The sequence below is a fragment of the Cricetulus griseus genome, chromosome 5 (genome assembly GCF_003668045.3).
Source record: "Cricetulus griseus strain 17A/GY chromosome 5, alternate assembly CriGri-PICRH-1.0, whole genome shotgun sequence".
In the NCBI taxonomy this organism is placed as follows: Eukaryota; Metazoa; Chordata; class Mammalia; order Rodentia; family Cricetidae; genus Cricetulus; species Cricetulus griseus.
Window position 1 is genome coordinate 458,775 of NC_048598.1, and position 15,701 is coordinate 474,475.

A 15,701-nucleotide genomic window follows, 5' to 3' on the forward strand; every position below is an offset into this window, starting at 1 on the left:
TTAAGGAAGAAGTTGCTAGTTCTGTGGTGAGCATTCCATAGTCTTTATTGTAAACACCCCTTTGCTGCTGAAAATGAATGATTAAAACTTGCTGGTAGGATGTCTCTTTATAGGACCTGCCTTATGCCTGGCAGCCTTGAGTGTGAAACTGTCCTCAAGAAGCTCCTTTAAGGGCAACTGGATGAGCTGCCACCAGTTTTGGACATATTAAAATCACTCTGAGAAAACTAACACCACAGCTGAAAGTGAGTTCTGGTCATTGAGATGCAGAGCCAGGCTGTGATTAGGCAGTAACAGAAGCGAAGCTTACCGGGGCCACCCTATTGCTGTTGTGGAGAAGTAGCCGCATCTTCATAGCCATGATGGAGCAGAGAAACCTTGCTCTGGATTTGCATCCCAGTGAGGAGCAGAAGATGACTTAATGTTAGCAAGATGGGGATATGCTCCTAAGACAAGCTGTGCTATTGAACACAGTGCATTATTTCCATCCAGGCCCTGGATACAAATATACTAAAATATTAGGGGCTGCTGAGAACTGGGTTGAAAATCTCAAAAATTATTTATTTGAACTTGCAATCCAAATACTCAGGAATTCTTTTTTTTTTGACAAGAAAGGAAAAATTTTTACTTAATTGGGCTAAATACTGAGAAGCATTTCATCAGCAAGTTCAAAGGTGGATGATTCAGCAGTGACTAACAGCATTCTCTATGACAACAGTCATTCTGTAACTTAGTACCTTCTCAGGTATTCTAGGTAAAAGAATCATGAGTTCTGGGCCTGACTGGGATGCATGATCAAATCCTGTCTCCTTTTCTTTATTTGACTGTATAACTTTTCTACAACTCTAGCATACACTGCATATGTGCACATATAATTGTGTAAGAATATCTATATACAAATATGCTCTTGTTTCCAAACTCCTGTTTCATGAGTACCAGGTTCCTTTGTATGTATTGGCTGTCTGTACTAGACTGAAGGTAGAAGTCAGGGATACTCAGCTCACCTGAAAATCTTACTGGTCCTGTTATCTAAAAAGAAGGACTAGAAACTTCTATGTGCTCTTGGTTGGGGCAGGTTCTTGAGTTGTTCTCATTTAATGTGTCTCACCAATAAGAGGGGGAAAATTTCAAACACCATTAGATTGCAGGATAAAAACAGGAAAATAAGAGTAGAAGGGAGGGGGCTTATCACCCTCAGTTTAGATGGAGTCCAAAGATTTCTTCCCCTTAACGTGATTACGGAACTAGAAGTTCTCCTGCTTCTGTGCTCTGTCTTCTCTGTTCCACACCCCCAGTCAAGGGCTGTCTTCATATTCCTTCCCTGGACTGGGTCTTACAACACTCACCGTCTAGTATCTTCCACTTTTAATTTCTGAAGCAGAAATGAAGTCACTACCTTTCAATGCCTAGCTGAAAGTCCCAAAAGTCTTTCAGGATCATCCCAAGAGCAGTGGGAGCAAGGGCCATGTTTCTGCCATCCTCATTTCACCCTAGCACTTAACCCACGAGTGAGTGTTCTTTTAGGGAGGGCTGGTCTTAGGGAGTCTGTTTTCAGAACTCACTCTGGAAAAGAGCCTCAACCCCTGAAGTCCTTGGCTGCCCAGCTTCCCTGGAGCAAGCTGTGTTTTGAGGTTCTGGGGCTAGGGGGCAGTGTTTACCCACTGGTATGACTGGTGCAGATGGTGCGTGCAAGTGTATGGTGAAGATGGATAAGCTCTGACTCTATGGCATTTTCTTATCAAAATAACTCAGTTGCTCTTTCTGAGTATCTGCTTCTTATACACTCCCAAGGTTGTTCTGTACCTACAGGCCTAAAGAACTGTATTTGAAGAGTTAAGCAGATTTTTTATATCCAGTAATCTTTATTTATATATAACAACAGTACAAATTGTGTCCTTGGCTTGCAAAATAGGAGTTTCATATTTACAATAGGTACATGATAATATATTAGATAACAAAACCCCGCTTTATTGGAACATTTTAAATACTTCATTTTATTATTATTTCTTAACACCTGTAAAAACAACAAAATCAGACAATCAGCATTGTACTTTCTTAAAAATAGATATAATACAGATTCCAGTGTGTCACGGGGAGGGATTTGAGTAGGAGGAGGGGATGAGGAGAGGCATCTGGGATCAGGGTCCTCATGTGCCTGTATAAAGAGCTTGTCCCTTTCTCTCCCATACATTCAGGAACTTTGGTCCTGTTTGGTGGGGACCACACTTCCTTATGCCTGGATGCCAAAATGGAGACCAAGAATGTCAAAGTGATGACATGGACTGAGTTCTAGAAGAAGCTTCTCACTTCCTCCATTGGGGCCCTATGGTGCAGGCAGCACAGAGGCAGGGAGGAGGCAGCTCAGTCTGGAGAGATGGTATGGGGAGGAGAGTGAGTTTTGAGTCTGTGCAAGGCAGGAGAATGTCTAGTTTGCTTATTGTATTGAGGCCTGTCCGACAGGCCTTGATCATCTCTCAGGACATTCCCTGGACTAGTTAGAAAGTGCCAACAGAAACTTTACCCTTCATTATAAGCATCATTGGGCCTCAGATGCTAAATCTTCACTGTAGGGAATGAGCAGAAAAGATAAAAGAAAAAGAGATGTGGAGTTATGAATACGACGCCACAGTCTTCTCCAAGAACATTCCGGAGACAAGGATCAGGAGGACCTGACCATCTACTCCCAGGCCTCCTCCTGGGACATCATAAGACCTTCCCCATGTCCTGGGTCCCTGAAGCCACTTTGCATTTCTTCACCCTCATAGCCCGCTGTGTCGCAATTCTTCCCTGTTTGTGTCCAGACTGCAGGACTCTTAGCCAGGACACGATGTGGTTGGAACCCTTTTTAGAGTAGCTGCAGGCTTATTACCAGGCAGCACATGAGATAATGGATGCGGCAGTTGTGCGGTACCTGGAACTGGGTGGCTAGGAGTTTCCAGCCTTCTGTGTTTGTGTCAGACCACTTGCACAGACACCATTGCTTTTAATCATTTTGGTGGAAATGAAAGGAGAGGTTCGTAAGCAACAAAGCTGTGCAGACTAAAGAGCTGATGGCAGTAGAAATGAGAGCATTGCTGGTGGCCTGCTTCCAGGATGAGGTAAGGTGTCTGTGTGGATCAGCCTTCTTGCTTCCTGGCACCTCATTTCCTATGCACCTGGTGATTTCTTCTGGTGAAGGTGGCAGAACTAGCAGCTTGGAGAAAATGCATTTGCTGGGAGAAGGACCTTCTTGATCTTGGTCACCCTCATTTCCAGAACCTCTAAGGGCCTGGCAGATGATTACTACTTATGAACCTTTTCCAAATGAATGAGCACAGGACACAGTTCCTCCTTCTGTGACAGCACAGTGTGCCCATGACTTGAAATGGCCGCACTCTGTAAAGAGAGGATGGATCAGAAGTGGTTTTGATATTCAAACCACAGAAAGAGGTAGAACATCAGACACAGAAGTGCCTGACCCACACAGAGGGCAGGAGGTAGTGCCAGATCCAGTTGAAGGACATCTCTATATAGTCCTCTAGAATTCTGTCTTGTCAAGCCCTCCACAGTTCCTTTCCTAGAGAACTGGCCTTTGTGTAGATCAATGAAATAGAGTAAAGTTGGGTAGGCTTGAGAGAGACTTCATGCCTCTCCAATGATAAATGGCTTCTTGTTGTGGGGAAGGGTTACAGCTTTAATGCTTTTTTCCCTTTTTAACAAAAAGGCCAAAATATCCTCAAGTGGGATAATAGCAAGAAGAGTTACCAACCAACTTCCTTTCCTCTCCATTCCCTGGGGAGTAGACTCTATCAGTTACTCATGAGCCAAAACAAAGAGCTATTAAGCTAGAATGAAAACAAGACTCTGCAATCACTCACTCACCCTCCTGGCCTGGCCTGTCTCCAGCTGAATTTTCCTTCTTAATTCTTCCTTAACCATGCCTCTTGACCACTTCTTTTGTCAGCCCAAGTTGTCCAACTCATGGAGTCTTTAGTAAAGTGGCTAGATCATCTTTTGTGGTTGACCCTGATCCCTTCATCCCCACATCTTCGATGTGCTCTCTCCCCCTCATTCTCTCCAAACATCTTCAGTGAAGTGTTCCAGAGGCAGTCGGTACCATAACTGGCTGCTGGGAGATACCAGGTAGGCGCACTGAGGAAGGCTTGGGTACTATTGGAAGAGATGTCAAACATTTTGTATTTTACTTTTTGATGAAATGGCACTCTGGACATCATCCTGAGCTGTAGCAGCCACTCAGGAAGCCTTTAACAGAACTGGGATGGAAAACAGGGTGGACTGGAGTTTGTCCTGGGTAGTACAGTCTTCGGTACATATTTTTCTTGTTTTGACTACACTGCTCATTTCATTTTCATAAATTACAGGCTCTATGATGATAAGCTTTGGGTGCTGTGAAGAACAAACACTTTGGCTTTGTGTGGAAGGCCAGTCACTAGTATTGTTTTCCAGGCTATTAATATGACCCTGAAAAACTTGAACATGAGTAGATTATTATAAGAAAAGTGGCCTTGACATGGCTGGTTGTGAATCATCATAGAGTCAGCAAGTTTCCTGAGTATTTTGCTGAATGCTTTTCTCTCTCCATTGTCAGCTGCATTCAGGCAAGAAACAAGCTGAACATCCCAGACAGTATCTGCTGTGTGTGAGGTCATCTGAAGACATACATGGACTGGAAGCCACCTCCTTGGCTTCCTTCCCTGCCCTGTACTGGGAGTCACATCTGGTCAGAGTCTCAGAAACTGGAATTAACTGGAGGTATAAGTCAAGGCCTGGGTTAATTGTGAAGGAAATAACCAAGGTCCTCCAGTCTCTCTCACGGTGGCTGGCCTTATTTCCCAGCCCTAAAGCCTGGTATTCCTGACCTCTTGAAAAGCACAAGACAATAATGGGAGATCTCTTCGGCCTTCCCCTGTGACAATCCTTTGCCTTCCTTTTGTCCTCCTACTTTGAGTCAGGTGCTACTCGCAAAAGCTGTTGGAGTTGGCTGCTTGGGACCATGCCAAGGCAAGAGGATTTAATTCCCTGAGGGCTTACCAGTTGAATTTCTTGTCTTTCTACTACAGAGCTTGCCTCTGGACCCAAGAATGGAGTCTTGGCCTCTGCTTGGAAGATATACTCAGGAAATCTGGCCCATCTATGGCATTCAGTATCAGGAGACAGAAGGGCTGACAGGTACCCTCTCAGGAAGCAATCTACTTTCATATCCATAGGTCCATGACAGATAGAGATGACAGAGATGATGGGAAACCACAGTCATTTCTACTGAGGCAAATGCACTGTGCCCAGATGGTCAGGAGCTTCTGGATATGAGTGAAGGCTGGCCTCCCCTCTCCAGGCACAAGAGAAAAGAAAGTATAATAATAAATACTGATGCTTCTTAAACCTATACTCTTCAAGTATTGCTTACTGTAAACAGTATTATTGAGTCTGTTTTCTTTTTAATTGCCGTAAACTGGTAGATGGTTGAGTGAAATCCAGAGTCAAACACCCATCCATGTTCCCCATTCAACTCAGTCCTAGAAGGCCTGTTCTGTACAGCCCCTGTGCCTGGCTTATGACAGAGGCTGACATGGGGCTCTGCTCAGAGTCCTCAGGGAGAAGGTGGCTTTCTGAGATCAACTCTAGGGAAACCAAAAAGGAAAAGTACCAGAGACCAACTCCTCATTTGTTGAGCTTGGAATTAAATGAACCAAACAAAAGATGTTCCCACAGGTTATGTGTCCTCAGTGGGTACATTCCTCCTCTTAGGAGATGAGGATACACAAGGATGCAGCATGGAAAGCAGTTGCCTATTAGCCAGGTAGAGCCGATCAGCTTTCAGGATTCCCACAAGGCCTGTAGTTCCCAGACGCTTCTGGCTGTGGTGGGATCCAGGCCTTCTTGGCCTGTTTGCCAAGTGTTTAGTACAGACTTGTGCTCCTTCCTCCCTCTCCTCCTTTCCCTTTCAGTTCAAGGGAGAAGACAACATTTGCATACTTTTTTTTTTTCTTAGCATCTCTCAGGCATTTTCTGACATTGAGAAAGAGATGCTACAGAAGGAAGGAGAGATGTTACTGAGAAGGGGACAGAGATCGGATTAAACAAAAGTTGGACGGGCTGGACAGGGAGGCTTTATGTTTTGTTTTATTTCTGTTTTTCCCTTTTTCTTAAAAAATTAAATAAAGTTCTCATTATTTCCCAATATACATCAAATGAGTTTTCATGCAAAGCAGCAGTCACAGAGGCAGAACCATCAGGTTCAAGCCTCTCAGCTTGAAGGGCTACCACCTTCTCCTTTGTCTGTGGTGTTCTGAGCTCACACTGTGATGGGTGGTGTTCACAGTTCTCCTGACAGGGACTGGCTGTGACGAAACACGCTGGCATTGAGAGAGGAGCCTTTCCCTCTCCCGTCTTGAGGTTTCAGCGGGCAGCCAGCTCTGGGGCCTGATACCCTTCTCTCGTCCAGTCCTTCCTTTTGAGACACCAGTGTGATAGCTTGTATGGGTCCCTCTTCCAGGAACAGGAGGTCCTCCTTTCAGCTCTCAATGGACATGGCATTGATGAGATGCTCCACCTTGTAGGCCAGTCGTTGCCGCCGGGCCTGCTCATCCTGCTCTAGTGCCCCGATGAGCTGAGGGTCAAAACAAAGGTAGGTGACTCAAGACTCAGCTTCAAAGGCACAATTTTCTGGAGTCAGCAACCCTGCACTTATCCCTCTACCATCCCATTCTGCCTTTAGGAATGTAATGTCAAATAGATGGCATGATTAAGTGAATAGGTCTATGCATAGTCATGCTTTATTTAACCACGAGGGCACTTTGTGAGAAAAGAGTCCTTACATGATATTTTCAGCAGGAAAAACAGTCCAGAGTACTCACACACAGGAGACTGAATCAAATACAAGAGAACACATATGCAATGTATGGATCTACTTTTATAAGTGTAGCATGGTAAACACAGTTTATGTACTAGTTACACAGCTATTTACTACTAACAGCACACTCTGTACCTAGCTTTGTAAGCAGCACAGCCAGCAGCTTGGTAGACTCATTTATGCAGCACAGCCATAGACTCATGGGTGCTATGAGGTTCTGAGATGGCTCTGAGGTCACACAGGAAATTTTTCAGCTCCATTTACTCTGGTGGGACCACTGCTATATGTATGGCATGCCACAAAATCATCATGCAGAGCACACATCTACAGACACATACAGGAATATATGCATGTACATAGAGCTCTCATGTGCTTAAAGCACATGTAAGAGCTACTTAAGTGCGGGCTACTATTATTTTGCTATTCCTGTCACCTTCCTGGTTAACTTCTGTTGATTTCAAAGTTCACCAGTCTATCTGCAAAATGATTGACAGGATCTGCCTGAGTATAAATGGATAATTTTATTCATTATTTAGGAAAGAATAAAATTAGTTATAGAATAGTTGAGTGAGAAAAGATAATGTACAGGGAAGAATTTGATGAAGTAGGAGAGGTTGGGCTGTCTTGTAAAGAAAAGATGATGATTTGGGGCTCAATGACTATGACTATGGATTGTGATTTTTATAAGTGACCCCTGCTGTTTTTGTTTCAGGCCCACATCAAGCTGTGGATTGGTCTCTGACCTTGAGACCCCATCTTACCTCCTCACTGTACTTGCTGACATAGGAGTAGATCTCGTTGAGGGCACTCAGCATATTGAACTCTGTGGCATGTAGGCGGGACTGCTCTGCGAGGTAGGCATTCATATCTTGGTCACTAATGGCTGGGAGCTTGGCAATATCTGCATAGTATCTGCCATTGACAGGATAGGCCCATGATGGGGGTTCAGCAAGCATCCACCAATACCCACCCTGGCCCAGGTCAGAAGAACCAGGGGTCCCAAGTGCTCCTGCTTTCCATCTCTTCTCTAGTGTGGTCTCTGCCTCAAGCTGAAGTTTGAGTCTAAGGTGCAGTCATTCCAGCCAGCCAAGAGCTACTGTGCCCTGAGTCGTTAAGAGCCCAGACTCTGGCAAGACTCCTTGTGTTCACATCTCAGCTCTTCTACCTGCCAGCTGGTGACCTTGGGTAAGCTACATGGCTTCTCTGTGCCTCCATTCCCTCATTAGCAAAACAGGGATCATCATAGCAGCTATTTTACAGCTGTCCATTTGGAAATTTCAGTGAAACAATGTATAAAATCCTTATCACAGTAATTCCTGCATGCTCAGGAAATGTTAATTAGGATGATAATTATCAGACTTCTCAGGACACAAAGCCTCCTTCCTTCCTACAACATAGGGAGTATGAGGTCCTGATCTCCAGTGGTCATGGACAGTCCTGGTCTTCAGTGGTGTCTTGGATACCCACAGTGTGTGTCTTGGGGGAACTACTGACCTTTCTACCCAGTTCTTGTAACTGGGGATATCCTTGGCATAGAGCAACTTATTGGAAGGTGAGTCCTTGCCCAGCCGGTGCTCTGATGTGGAGCAGGAGTCCATGAAGGTCTGGGCTACCACGGAGAGGCAGGCATCTGTGATGCTGCCCTTGTGGATGTCAAATACAAACTGAGGGTTCTTGATGACATTCACCCAGAAACGCAGAGGGAGGCTGTAGAAAAAGGCAGAATACCCTGAAGAATATACTTTGGCATTGCCCCTTGCTATTACTCTTCCCTTACTGCTGAATGGTAGAGCACATGTTCCATTCTAAAAGAGAAGGGAACAAACTCAGAAACTGGCCCAGCAGGGGCTGGTTGCTTAGCTTATGCTGTTTCTGGTTGTAGGAGAAAGCAGAGAGACTTTGGTCTTGTCATACCAGAGCATTGGCTCTGCTCCCTAATAGCTGGGAGATAGGTTGTGTCTGGGCTCTGCTTCTTCTTGACAGGCTTTTTCCAAGTCCTCAGTGCTCCAGGAAAGGTCAACCACAGAGAACAACACAATTTTCTTAGGGCTTCAGACAGAGCCATCAAACACCTGGCCTTTGTATGGAAGTGGGCAAGCAGTCCCAAGCATGTCTCAGTGGAAGCATGACCTACCCTCTGGATCCAGTGGGTCACTAAGCCACTTTCTAGGTCTGGGTCAGAGGACAGGTTCCTCATGGGGGATTTATCTTAGGGGTCCCCTTCAGGGCTTTCTGTGTCTGGGCATGGCAGAGGGGAGGGAAGGAGATCATTTTGGCATTCTAGGAAAAAATGGCCAAGGTGGCTCTGAGTTTTTCCCAGAAGGAACTTAACAGCAGTTAGCAAACTGCTTCTAAGACTCTGGAATCTAAAGGCAATGGGGAATTAGCCTTTGCTTCTCCTGAGGCCATAAGGCACTAATCACATTGTACTCCTTCAAAACCAGGACAGCTTCTATAGCCACTATTTTGTGTCTTTCCAAAGTCTGTCTTTTCCAGCTACCTTCCAGCCTTTACTCTTCTGATTCCTGTGTGACATGAACTCTGTCATGGGCTTGCCCTTCTGGTCTAAGATACTGTCCTTAGGTCTCCCTATTCTTTTCTTTACACTCTACTGACTTCACCATCTCCATGTGTCTTTCTAATGGTAGGTGCTGGGAATGTCAATGTTGGTCCCCTCCCAAGCCTCTGTAATTTTTGCTTCAACCTAAAATCCTTTCTTGAGACCTAGGGAGGAGCTTCCTCAGCAAACATTGGCACAGTTCTTCTGTCCTGTCTGCCTCTGGCAGTGCTGGGCACATCTAAGCTCTTTTCTTTGGACCTTTGCTACGTGAAGTGTGAGCTGCATGACTCAGACTTATCACACTATCACACTGTGGGAGGAGGGCGCATTACTGTTACTAGAGTCTAGCCAGAAGGCACAGAGAATGGAATAACCTTGAGCTTTCTCCTGATTGTCCCCAAAATGCCATTCTCAGTACTGGGCTGGGCATCCTACAAAGCTGAGGAGATGTCATGGACCTTCCTTGGTAGAGCTTACTGCATGTTCTTCACCCATTGCCACTGAACCTCTCCATGTCACTCCACTGTGACCAAACATTGCAGATGAGAGTGGCCCAGTGGCCACAACACCAAGAGAATGAAGGTCTATTTCAAGGCCCCATTGGCTCTTTCAAAGTATTTTGCTGGTTGCTAGGACTTTTGATTTCCAAATAACAGCCTGGGCCCATCTGTGTCGGCTCTGTTTTCTGGGGATTGCTGACTCTAGACAGCTGTGTGGGCTTCCTGCCCAATCCAAATGCCTTCTCTCTTTGTGCTCAGTCCTAGAGGAAGCCTTTTGACTCTGGCTCTCAGATAAGCCCTGTCTGGTCTATAAGCTAGTCTGGGTGGGGTAGGGGTTCATGCTAGGGGCTATCAGGGGCTGCTTCTCCCACCACTAATCTGAAGTGTCTTGAACAAGAACCATGCGTTCTTTCTGTTGCTTCCCGAAAGCTATGCTGCTTGGGTAAAAACTTGGCAGCCTTGGGGATGATGTGTATGTGTGTATATGTGTTATGTGTGCTGTGTTCCAGGACCCTCAGATCACCCAGCCCCAGCTGAGACCCAGCTACCTCCCATCTCTAGTCTCTGCTGGTTCCCAACACCCAGAGTGCTGGGCCTCCCCAGGTGGCACCCCCATTGAGCTCCCCTGGGGTTACCAGTTGCTTTTCCAGGTGTGCCGCACATCTGTGTCGTGGATACTGTGTCTGTCTGCCTGCTCATCCAGGAAATCAAACATGTACTTGATGGCTAAGGGGAGAGCGCTACCCCGGTGCACAGTGCTGAACAAGGTCTCAAACAAGTCGTCCACAAATTTCTGCAGGGTACCCTGTGGGAGTAAGGGGGGCAGTGAGATGGTGGGTGGGTGGGTGGGTGCTAGAGGGCAGCAGAAGGAATGCCAGATGGTGTCTTGGATCCACCCTACCTTGGAAATCTGTTTGAAATGCAGACATGTGTAGATGGAGGGGCAGGTGTGAGGTAGGTACTGGATGGGATGTTGTGGAGTTGGGAGGGACTGAAAAGTCTGGGAATCCATAGAAGGAATCTCTCTTCTAATCTGTGGCAGCATGCCCTGAAGGTATGGGCTCAGAGCATTTGATGGGAGGATAGGAAATGCTCTGAAATAGGATTTTCTAGAATGAGTGAGAGGGGTCAGGCTGGCAGCAGAGTCTACAGAGGGTGCTCAGGGAGTCTGACCCTGGTAGGGCCTTGGAGGGTGTGGGAAGGTCTGACAGGAAGGATGAACAACTTAAAGGTGTTTGTGTTAGGAGCATAGGCTTCAGGTCTAGCTTCAAGAGAACCCAGGCACAGCCCTGATCCACAGGCTTCATGGATTCTAGCGGCAGTGACAAGCCTGGACCTGGGGGACCTGGGTCCAGACACACTTTGGGGACTAGTAGAACCCCTGACTTTCTCTGATCTCTCTTGGTTATCTCTTATTGATATACTAGGAATGTTTAACAAAGCAAAAATGGAGACATGAATCTGATAGAGTTGTTCTGGACCATTCTGGAAGAAAAATCTGAGAGCTTTAAGCAACTGTGTTAGAGTCCCTGTAGCATTGCAGTGGGATCAGTGGGGGATAGCATTTAGAATCCAGACTGATCTCTAAGGTAAAGCATCCTTGAAGACTTGGTTTGTTCTCTCCTGGGAAAGCTAAAGTATGCTGCCTTTATCTCCTCTCAGCCTGAGATGCAATGGGTTGGGAAGGATAGTCTTTCCTTAGATTGCTGGTCCATTTGGACCCTTCTGTTTCCTCTCTCACTGGACTAGAAAACAGTCATAAAAGGCAGAGATAGTGGAGGTCAGCAAAAGAGTGGGCAGGAAGCACCTGTAGCATGGGGGTTTGTGCCAAAGTACAGGGAATAGCTTGGCCTGGGTAGTGCAGGAGTTACCTTGGTGGCTAGAAGCCGGGTCAAGTAGATCTCAGATACCATTTTGCTGCCCCGGTCACCCTCCTTCTGGTCACCATGGTCATGGTTCTTCACCAGATGCCACACCTTAACACCACTCTCCAGGTCTGGGGTGATCATGGGGACCCTGGACCGGAGGCTGTCTGGGCTGCCTGTGTACCTGAAGGAAGAGTCTGGAAGAGGGTATGGGAGGCCAGAGTGAGGAATGCCAACCCCCTGCTTGAAGCATCCTTTAGGAATCCCACCCAACTGCTGTATCTTCTCAGAATAAACATGCTTCACCTTGAAAGAACTCTTGGTACAACATATTTTGTGAATGGTTTTAGGGATCCTTGGTTGGATGAGCCTACAATCTATTTCTAGAAAGAAGATTTAGAAATTTTAAGAGTTCAGACACCCATGAGAATTTGGGAGTCCCCTCTCTTCCGATGTTTTTAGAAATGAACAATAATCAAGCAAAATGTCAAATACACACACACACACACACACACACACACACACACACACACACACACACACACACAGAGGCACATACACACTCTAGAAAGTTAGATAGATGGGCTCAAGTTGTAATGATTCCCTTTTGTAGTTAATGGGCACTTATTTTGGGGTCCTGGAATATATTTTCTGAACCATTTTTGGAACTACTGCCTTCAGTCCTATAGCTTCTTTCAGGTGGGAAGTCTATTGCTTTTGAGGTACATTGAACCAAATCAGACAAAGTAAGAGAGGCTGGATCATGGAAATGAAAGAATGATTAAATTTTTAAATTTTGTGTACCAAACTAAGACACTTTTGAGAAAGGAGTTACAATTATTAATTCAACCAGGGCCACAGCTATAAAGTGAGATAGGTGAACTTCCAATCATGGTACATCCCTGTTGTAGGCTATTCCAGATCCTTACTGGGCATAGATAGAAAAGAAAGGGCTTATGGTACTATCTGCTACCTCTTCTCAAAGAAGACACATGGCCCTTGAGATTCCTTTGGAAGGAGACAGATGAGCCAGTACCTTTGTGTGAAGAATGGCAGCAACAGGAGCTTCCTAATATGGGCAGGAGCAGGTGGTCCCTGAGCATCACAGAAGCCTACATCTTGGAGTTTCCCAATTGCATTTTGGCTCCTTACCATATCTGCTAATGGATGTCCGGGAGATGCTGGCTGAGGCAGGGATGTTGTAGGAGGATGTCTGCTTGGGTACCAGAGCCACCACTGACCTGTCTGACACCTAAGAAGGGCACAAAAGGAGAACATGGGAGAATTTAGGTGTCTTGAGAAGTTAAATATTTCTATGGAGTGTGGGGTTAATAGAAGTTCAGAAATATTACAACAACCATTAATGCCTTTTATGTCTCTGGATCACATGACATGTAGCCAGTCTCAACTAGGCATCTGAGTTTTCACACACACACACACACACAAACACACACACACACACACACACACACACACACACACACACACACACACACACACACAGGATTTCACAAAGTTAGTATGAATGAAAGAATATAAACGATGCCATTAATAAGTCTTATATTGATTATGCACTTGGACTAATTCTTTTAAGCTGAGTTAAATGAAGTATATTGTTAACATTATTTCAGCAGTCTGTTTCTGCTTTTTTAGTGGCGCTAATGAAAAATTTAGAATGACATGTGTAGCTAGCATTCTATTTCTATTGGACAGAAGGGTTAGACTCAGACTCCCACTGTCTTGTATTATGGATGACTATTTCCATTTTATAGATGAAAGAACAGAAGCAGGGGTGGGCTAAGCCACTGCTTCAAGCATTAATATCCCGAGGAGTTGATACTTTTCTTCAGACCTGGACATCTCCTGAGCACACATTCTCATTATATTTCCAAATTTGGGATTTAATTACAAGTCACATTTGTCTGAGCCACATCTTTCCTTTGGCTCAAATTTCCTCCTGGCCTGTGTTGTATTATGTGTTGGCCACCTTGAATAGTCTCACCAAAAGGACATCTGCCCTTGAGAAACTGGGAGAAAGATGGCACATTGCTCTGTCCTCTGAGAAGGTGCCAGGCCTAGCACCTGGCAGTTGGGGGAGGCTGATGAATGAGGAGCCATAGAGAAGACATTTGGGGCCATCTTGATTTAAGATTGCCCTCCATCTAATAAAAACGGAGAATCCCCAGAATCATGGTGATCCAATTAAACCCCTAACGCAGAGGGAATAAAACAGCTATAATAATGTTATGGGCCATAAAACATTCCTATTAAACCATTTTTTATTTTAACAATTTTTATGAACTTTGTAAGTTTGATTTATAGCTTCACCAGCCATAAAACCATCTTTCTGGGTCTTAAATTGTCATCTCTTCTCTTTCACCAAAAAAGAATTAAATGTTGAGAAGTCAAACTATAAATGAACATTAGTGCTAACGAGATTTCCTGATAGCTGGCTTTAGTGGTGGTATTTAATTTTACCCTCCCTATAAATCTACAGAAACCCAGGCTGTTTCTTACCCCTCTCTTTGTTAATTAAGATGATTTTCTTCTGCATGGGCTCTAAAGACCTTTGACCCCAGGAAAGGGTAGCAAGAGGGCAGAGCAGGTAAGGCTCTTGGGTTCTGAGCCCTGTGCACCATTATTCCCAGGAGGTGTCAGTATTCACGTCCTGGTTGGAGAAGCTCTGGATTTGCCAGCTGTTTGTACTGTCAGCACCTAATCTATAGTTGAGGAGAGGTAAGGGACATTACCTCTGTCTCTGAAGAATTCTCGCCACCAACACCCATGAATGCTATTCTGAAAGCCTGGCAAGGGTGGGAGTTTATACTCCCAAAAAGGACAGATGACATTACTTATGGTTTGTTGTCATCAACAGGGACATTCACAAGGTGACTAATTCCAAGTTAGTAAAGGTACCTTTCTCCTTTTGTCTCTCTGTCACACTCTGTGTGTCTGTTTCTCTTTCTCTTACTCTTTCTCTGTCTCTGTCCCCCTCTCTCTCTCTCTCTTACTCTGTCTCCCCACTACACCCATGTTTTGTTTTGTCTCATTTTGTTTCTCTCTTTCAGCCAGTAGGTGGTATAAATCCAAGCTCAAAATACCTGGCTGCATCTGACCTCAGCCCTGCCACCACTTACCAGTGAAATGACTTAGCCTCTCTGGGCCTTGGCTGTCTCATTTATTACTGGGGATAATAATCATGTCTGGTAATCACTGTTGTGATGATTATTAAAGAAATTAAGACACATAAAGGCTGAGTGAAGTACCTGGTGCCCAGTGAGCACTCAGCATGTGTTAGTATTCATGTTGCCATTTTGATTAATAACCCCATCTTCATCCTCTCTCAAAGGAAGGAAGACTCCCTGCTGTCCCTGTCACTCAGAACTAGAGTGTGGGAAGGGCCTTGCACTCAGTAAATATTTGAGGAGTGAATGAATATATGAACAGTAAATGACATGGGGGAATTGGAAGTGTTTTGTAGAAGAAGCACAGTAAGAAAGGGGTATTCTGTTCTTATTGGAAGTCACAGGATGGATACCCAGGGACAATCCTTAGGGTATCAGAGATGGATGGAAGCAAAGGCCCTAAGCCTGTCCTTCAGGAACAGAAGATTTGGTGGCACAGATTTTATCTCTTTTGCACTTTCTCAATCACCTCTAATTGGTTCATTAAAGTTGTTCTGAATGTACTTACTGTATAAAGGTGGTTGTGTATGCGTGTTTACGTGTGTGGAATTAACAGAGAGTGGTTTGATTACTCCTGCTTGTATGTAAGTGCAAATCCTGAGTTTGTGCACTTGTTTCTAATTCCTCTAGCTACCTTCATGCCTTTCCTTGTCATAGGTGTTAGCTCCAGTGAGTAGATGAATAGCTCAAGGTTGGGAGAAATTATTGAATCCCACCACCAGAGTGGGTGTTGGGCTAGAA

At 45.0% G+C, this 15,701-nt stretch overlaps 1 protein-coding gene across 2 annotated transcripts in view; it reads right to left on the reverse strand.

Moving 5' to 3' along the window:
• Positions 1-6,094: 6,094 nt before the first annotated feature.
• Plxna2 (plexin A2) overlaps positions 6,095-15,701 on the reverse strand; it is a 196,642-nt gene continuing 187,035 nt past the window's right edge. For both annotated transcript variants that reach the window (XM_027416566.2, XM_027416565.2), the window contains exons 27-32: positions 12,928-13,027; positions 11,782-11,972; positions 10,546-10,715; positions 8,345-8,557; positions 7,612-7,762; positions 6,095-6,607 (exon numbers count right to left, since the gene is read on the reverse strand). In XM_027416566.2, the coding sequence (XP_027272367.1) occupies positions 6,512-6,607; positions 7,612-7,762; positions 8,345-8,557; positions 10,546-10,715; positions 11,782-11,972; positions 12,928-13,027 (921 nt within the window). In that variant the 3' untranslated portion in view covers positions 6,095-6,511. The remainder of the gene's footprint in view (positions 6,608-7,611; positions 7,763-8,344; positions 8,558-10,545; positions 10,716-11,781; positions 11,973-12,927; positions 13,028-15,701) is intronic.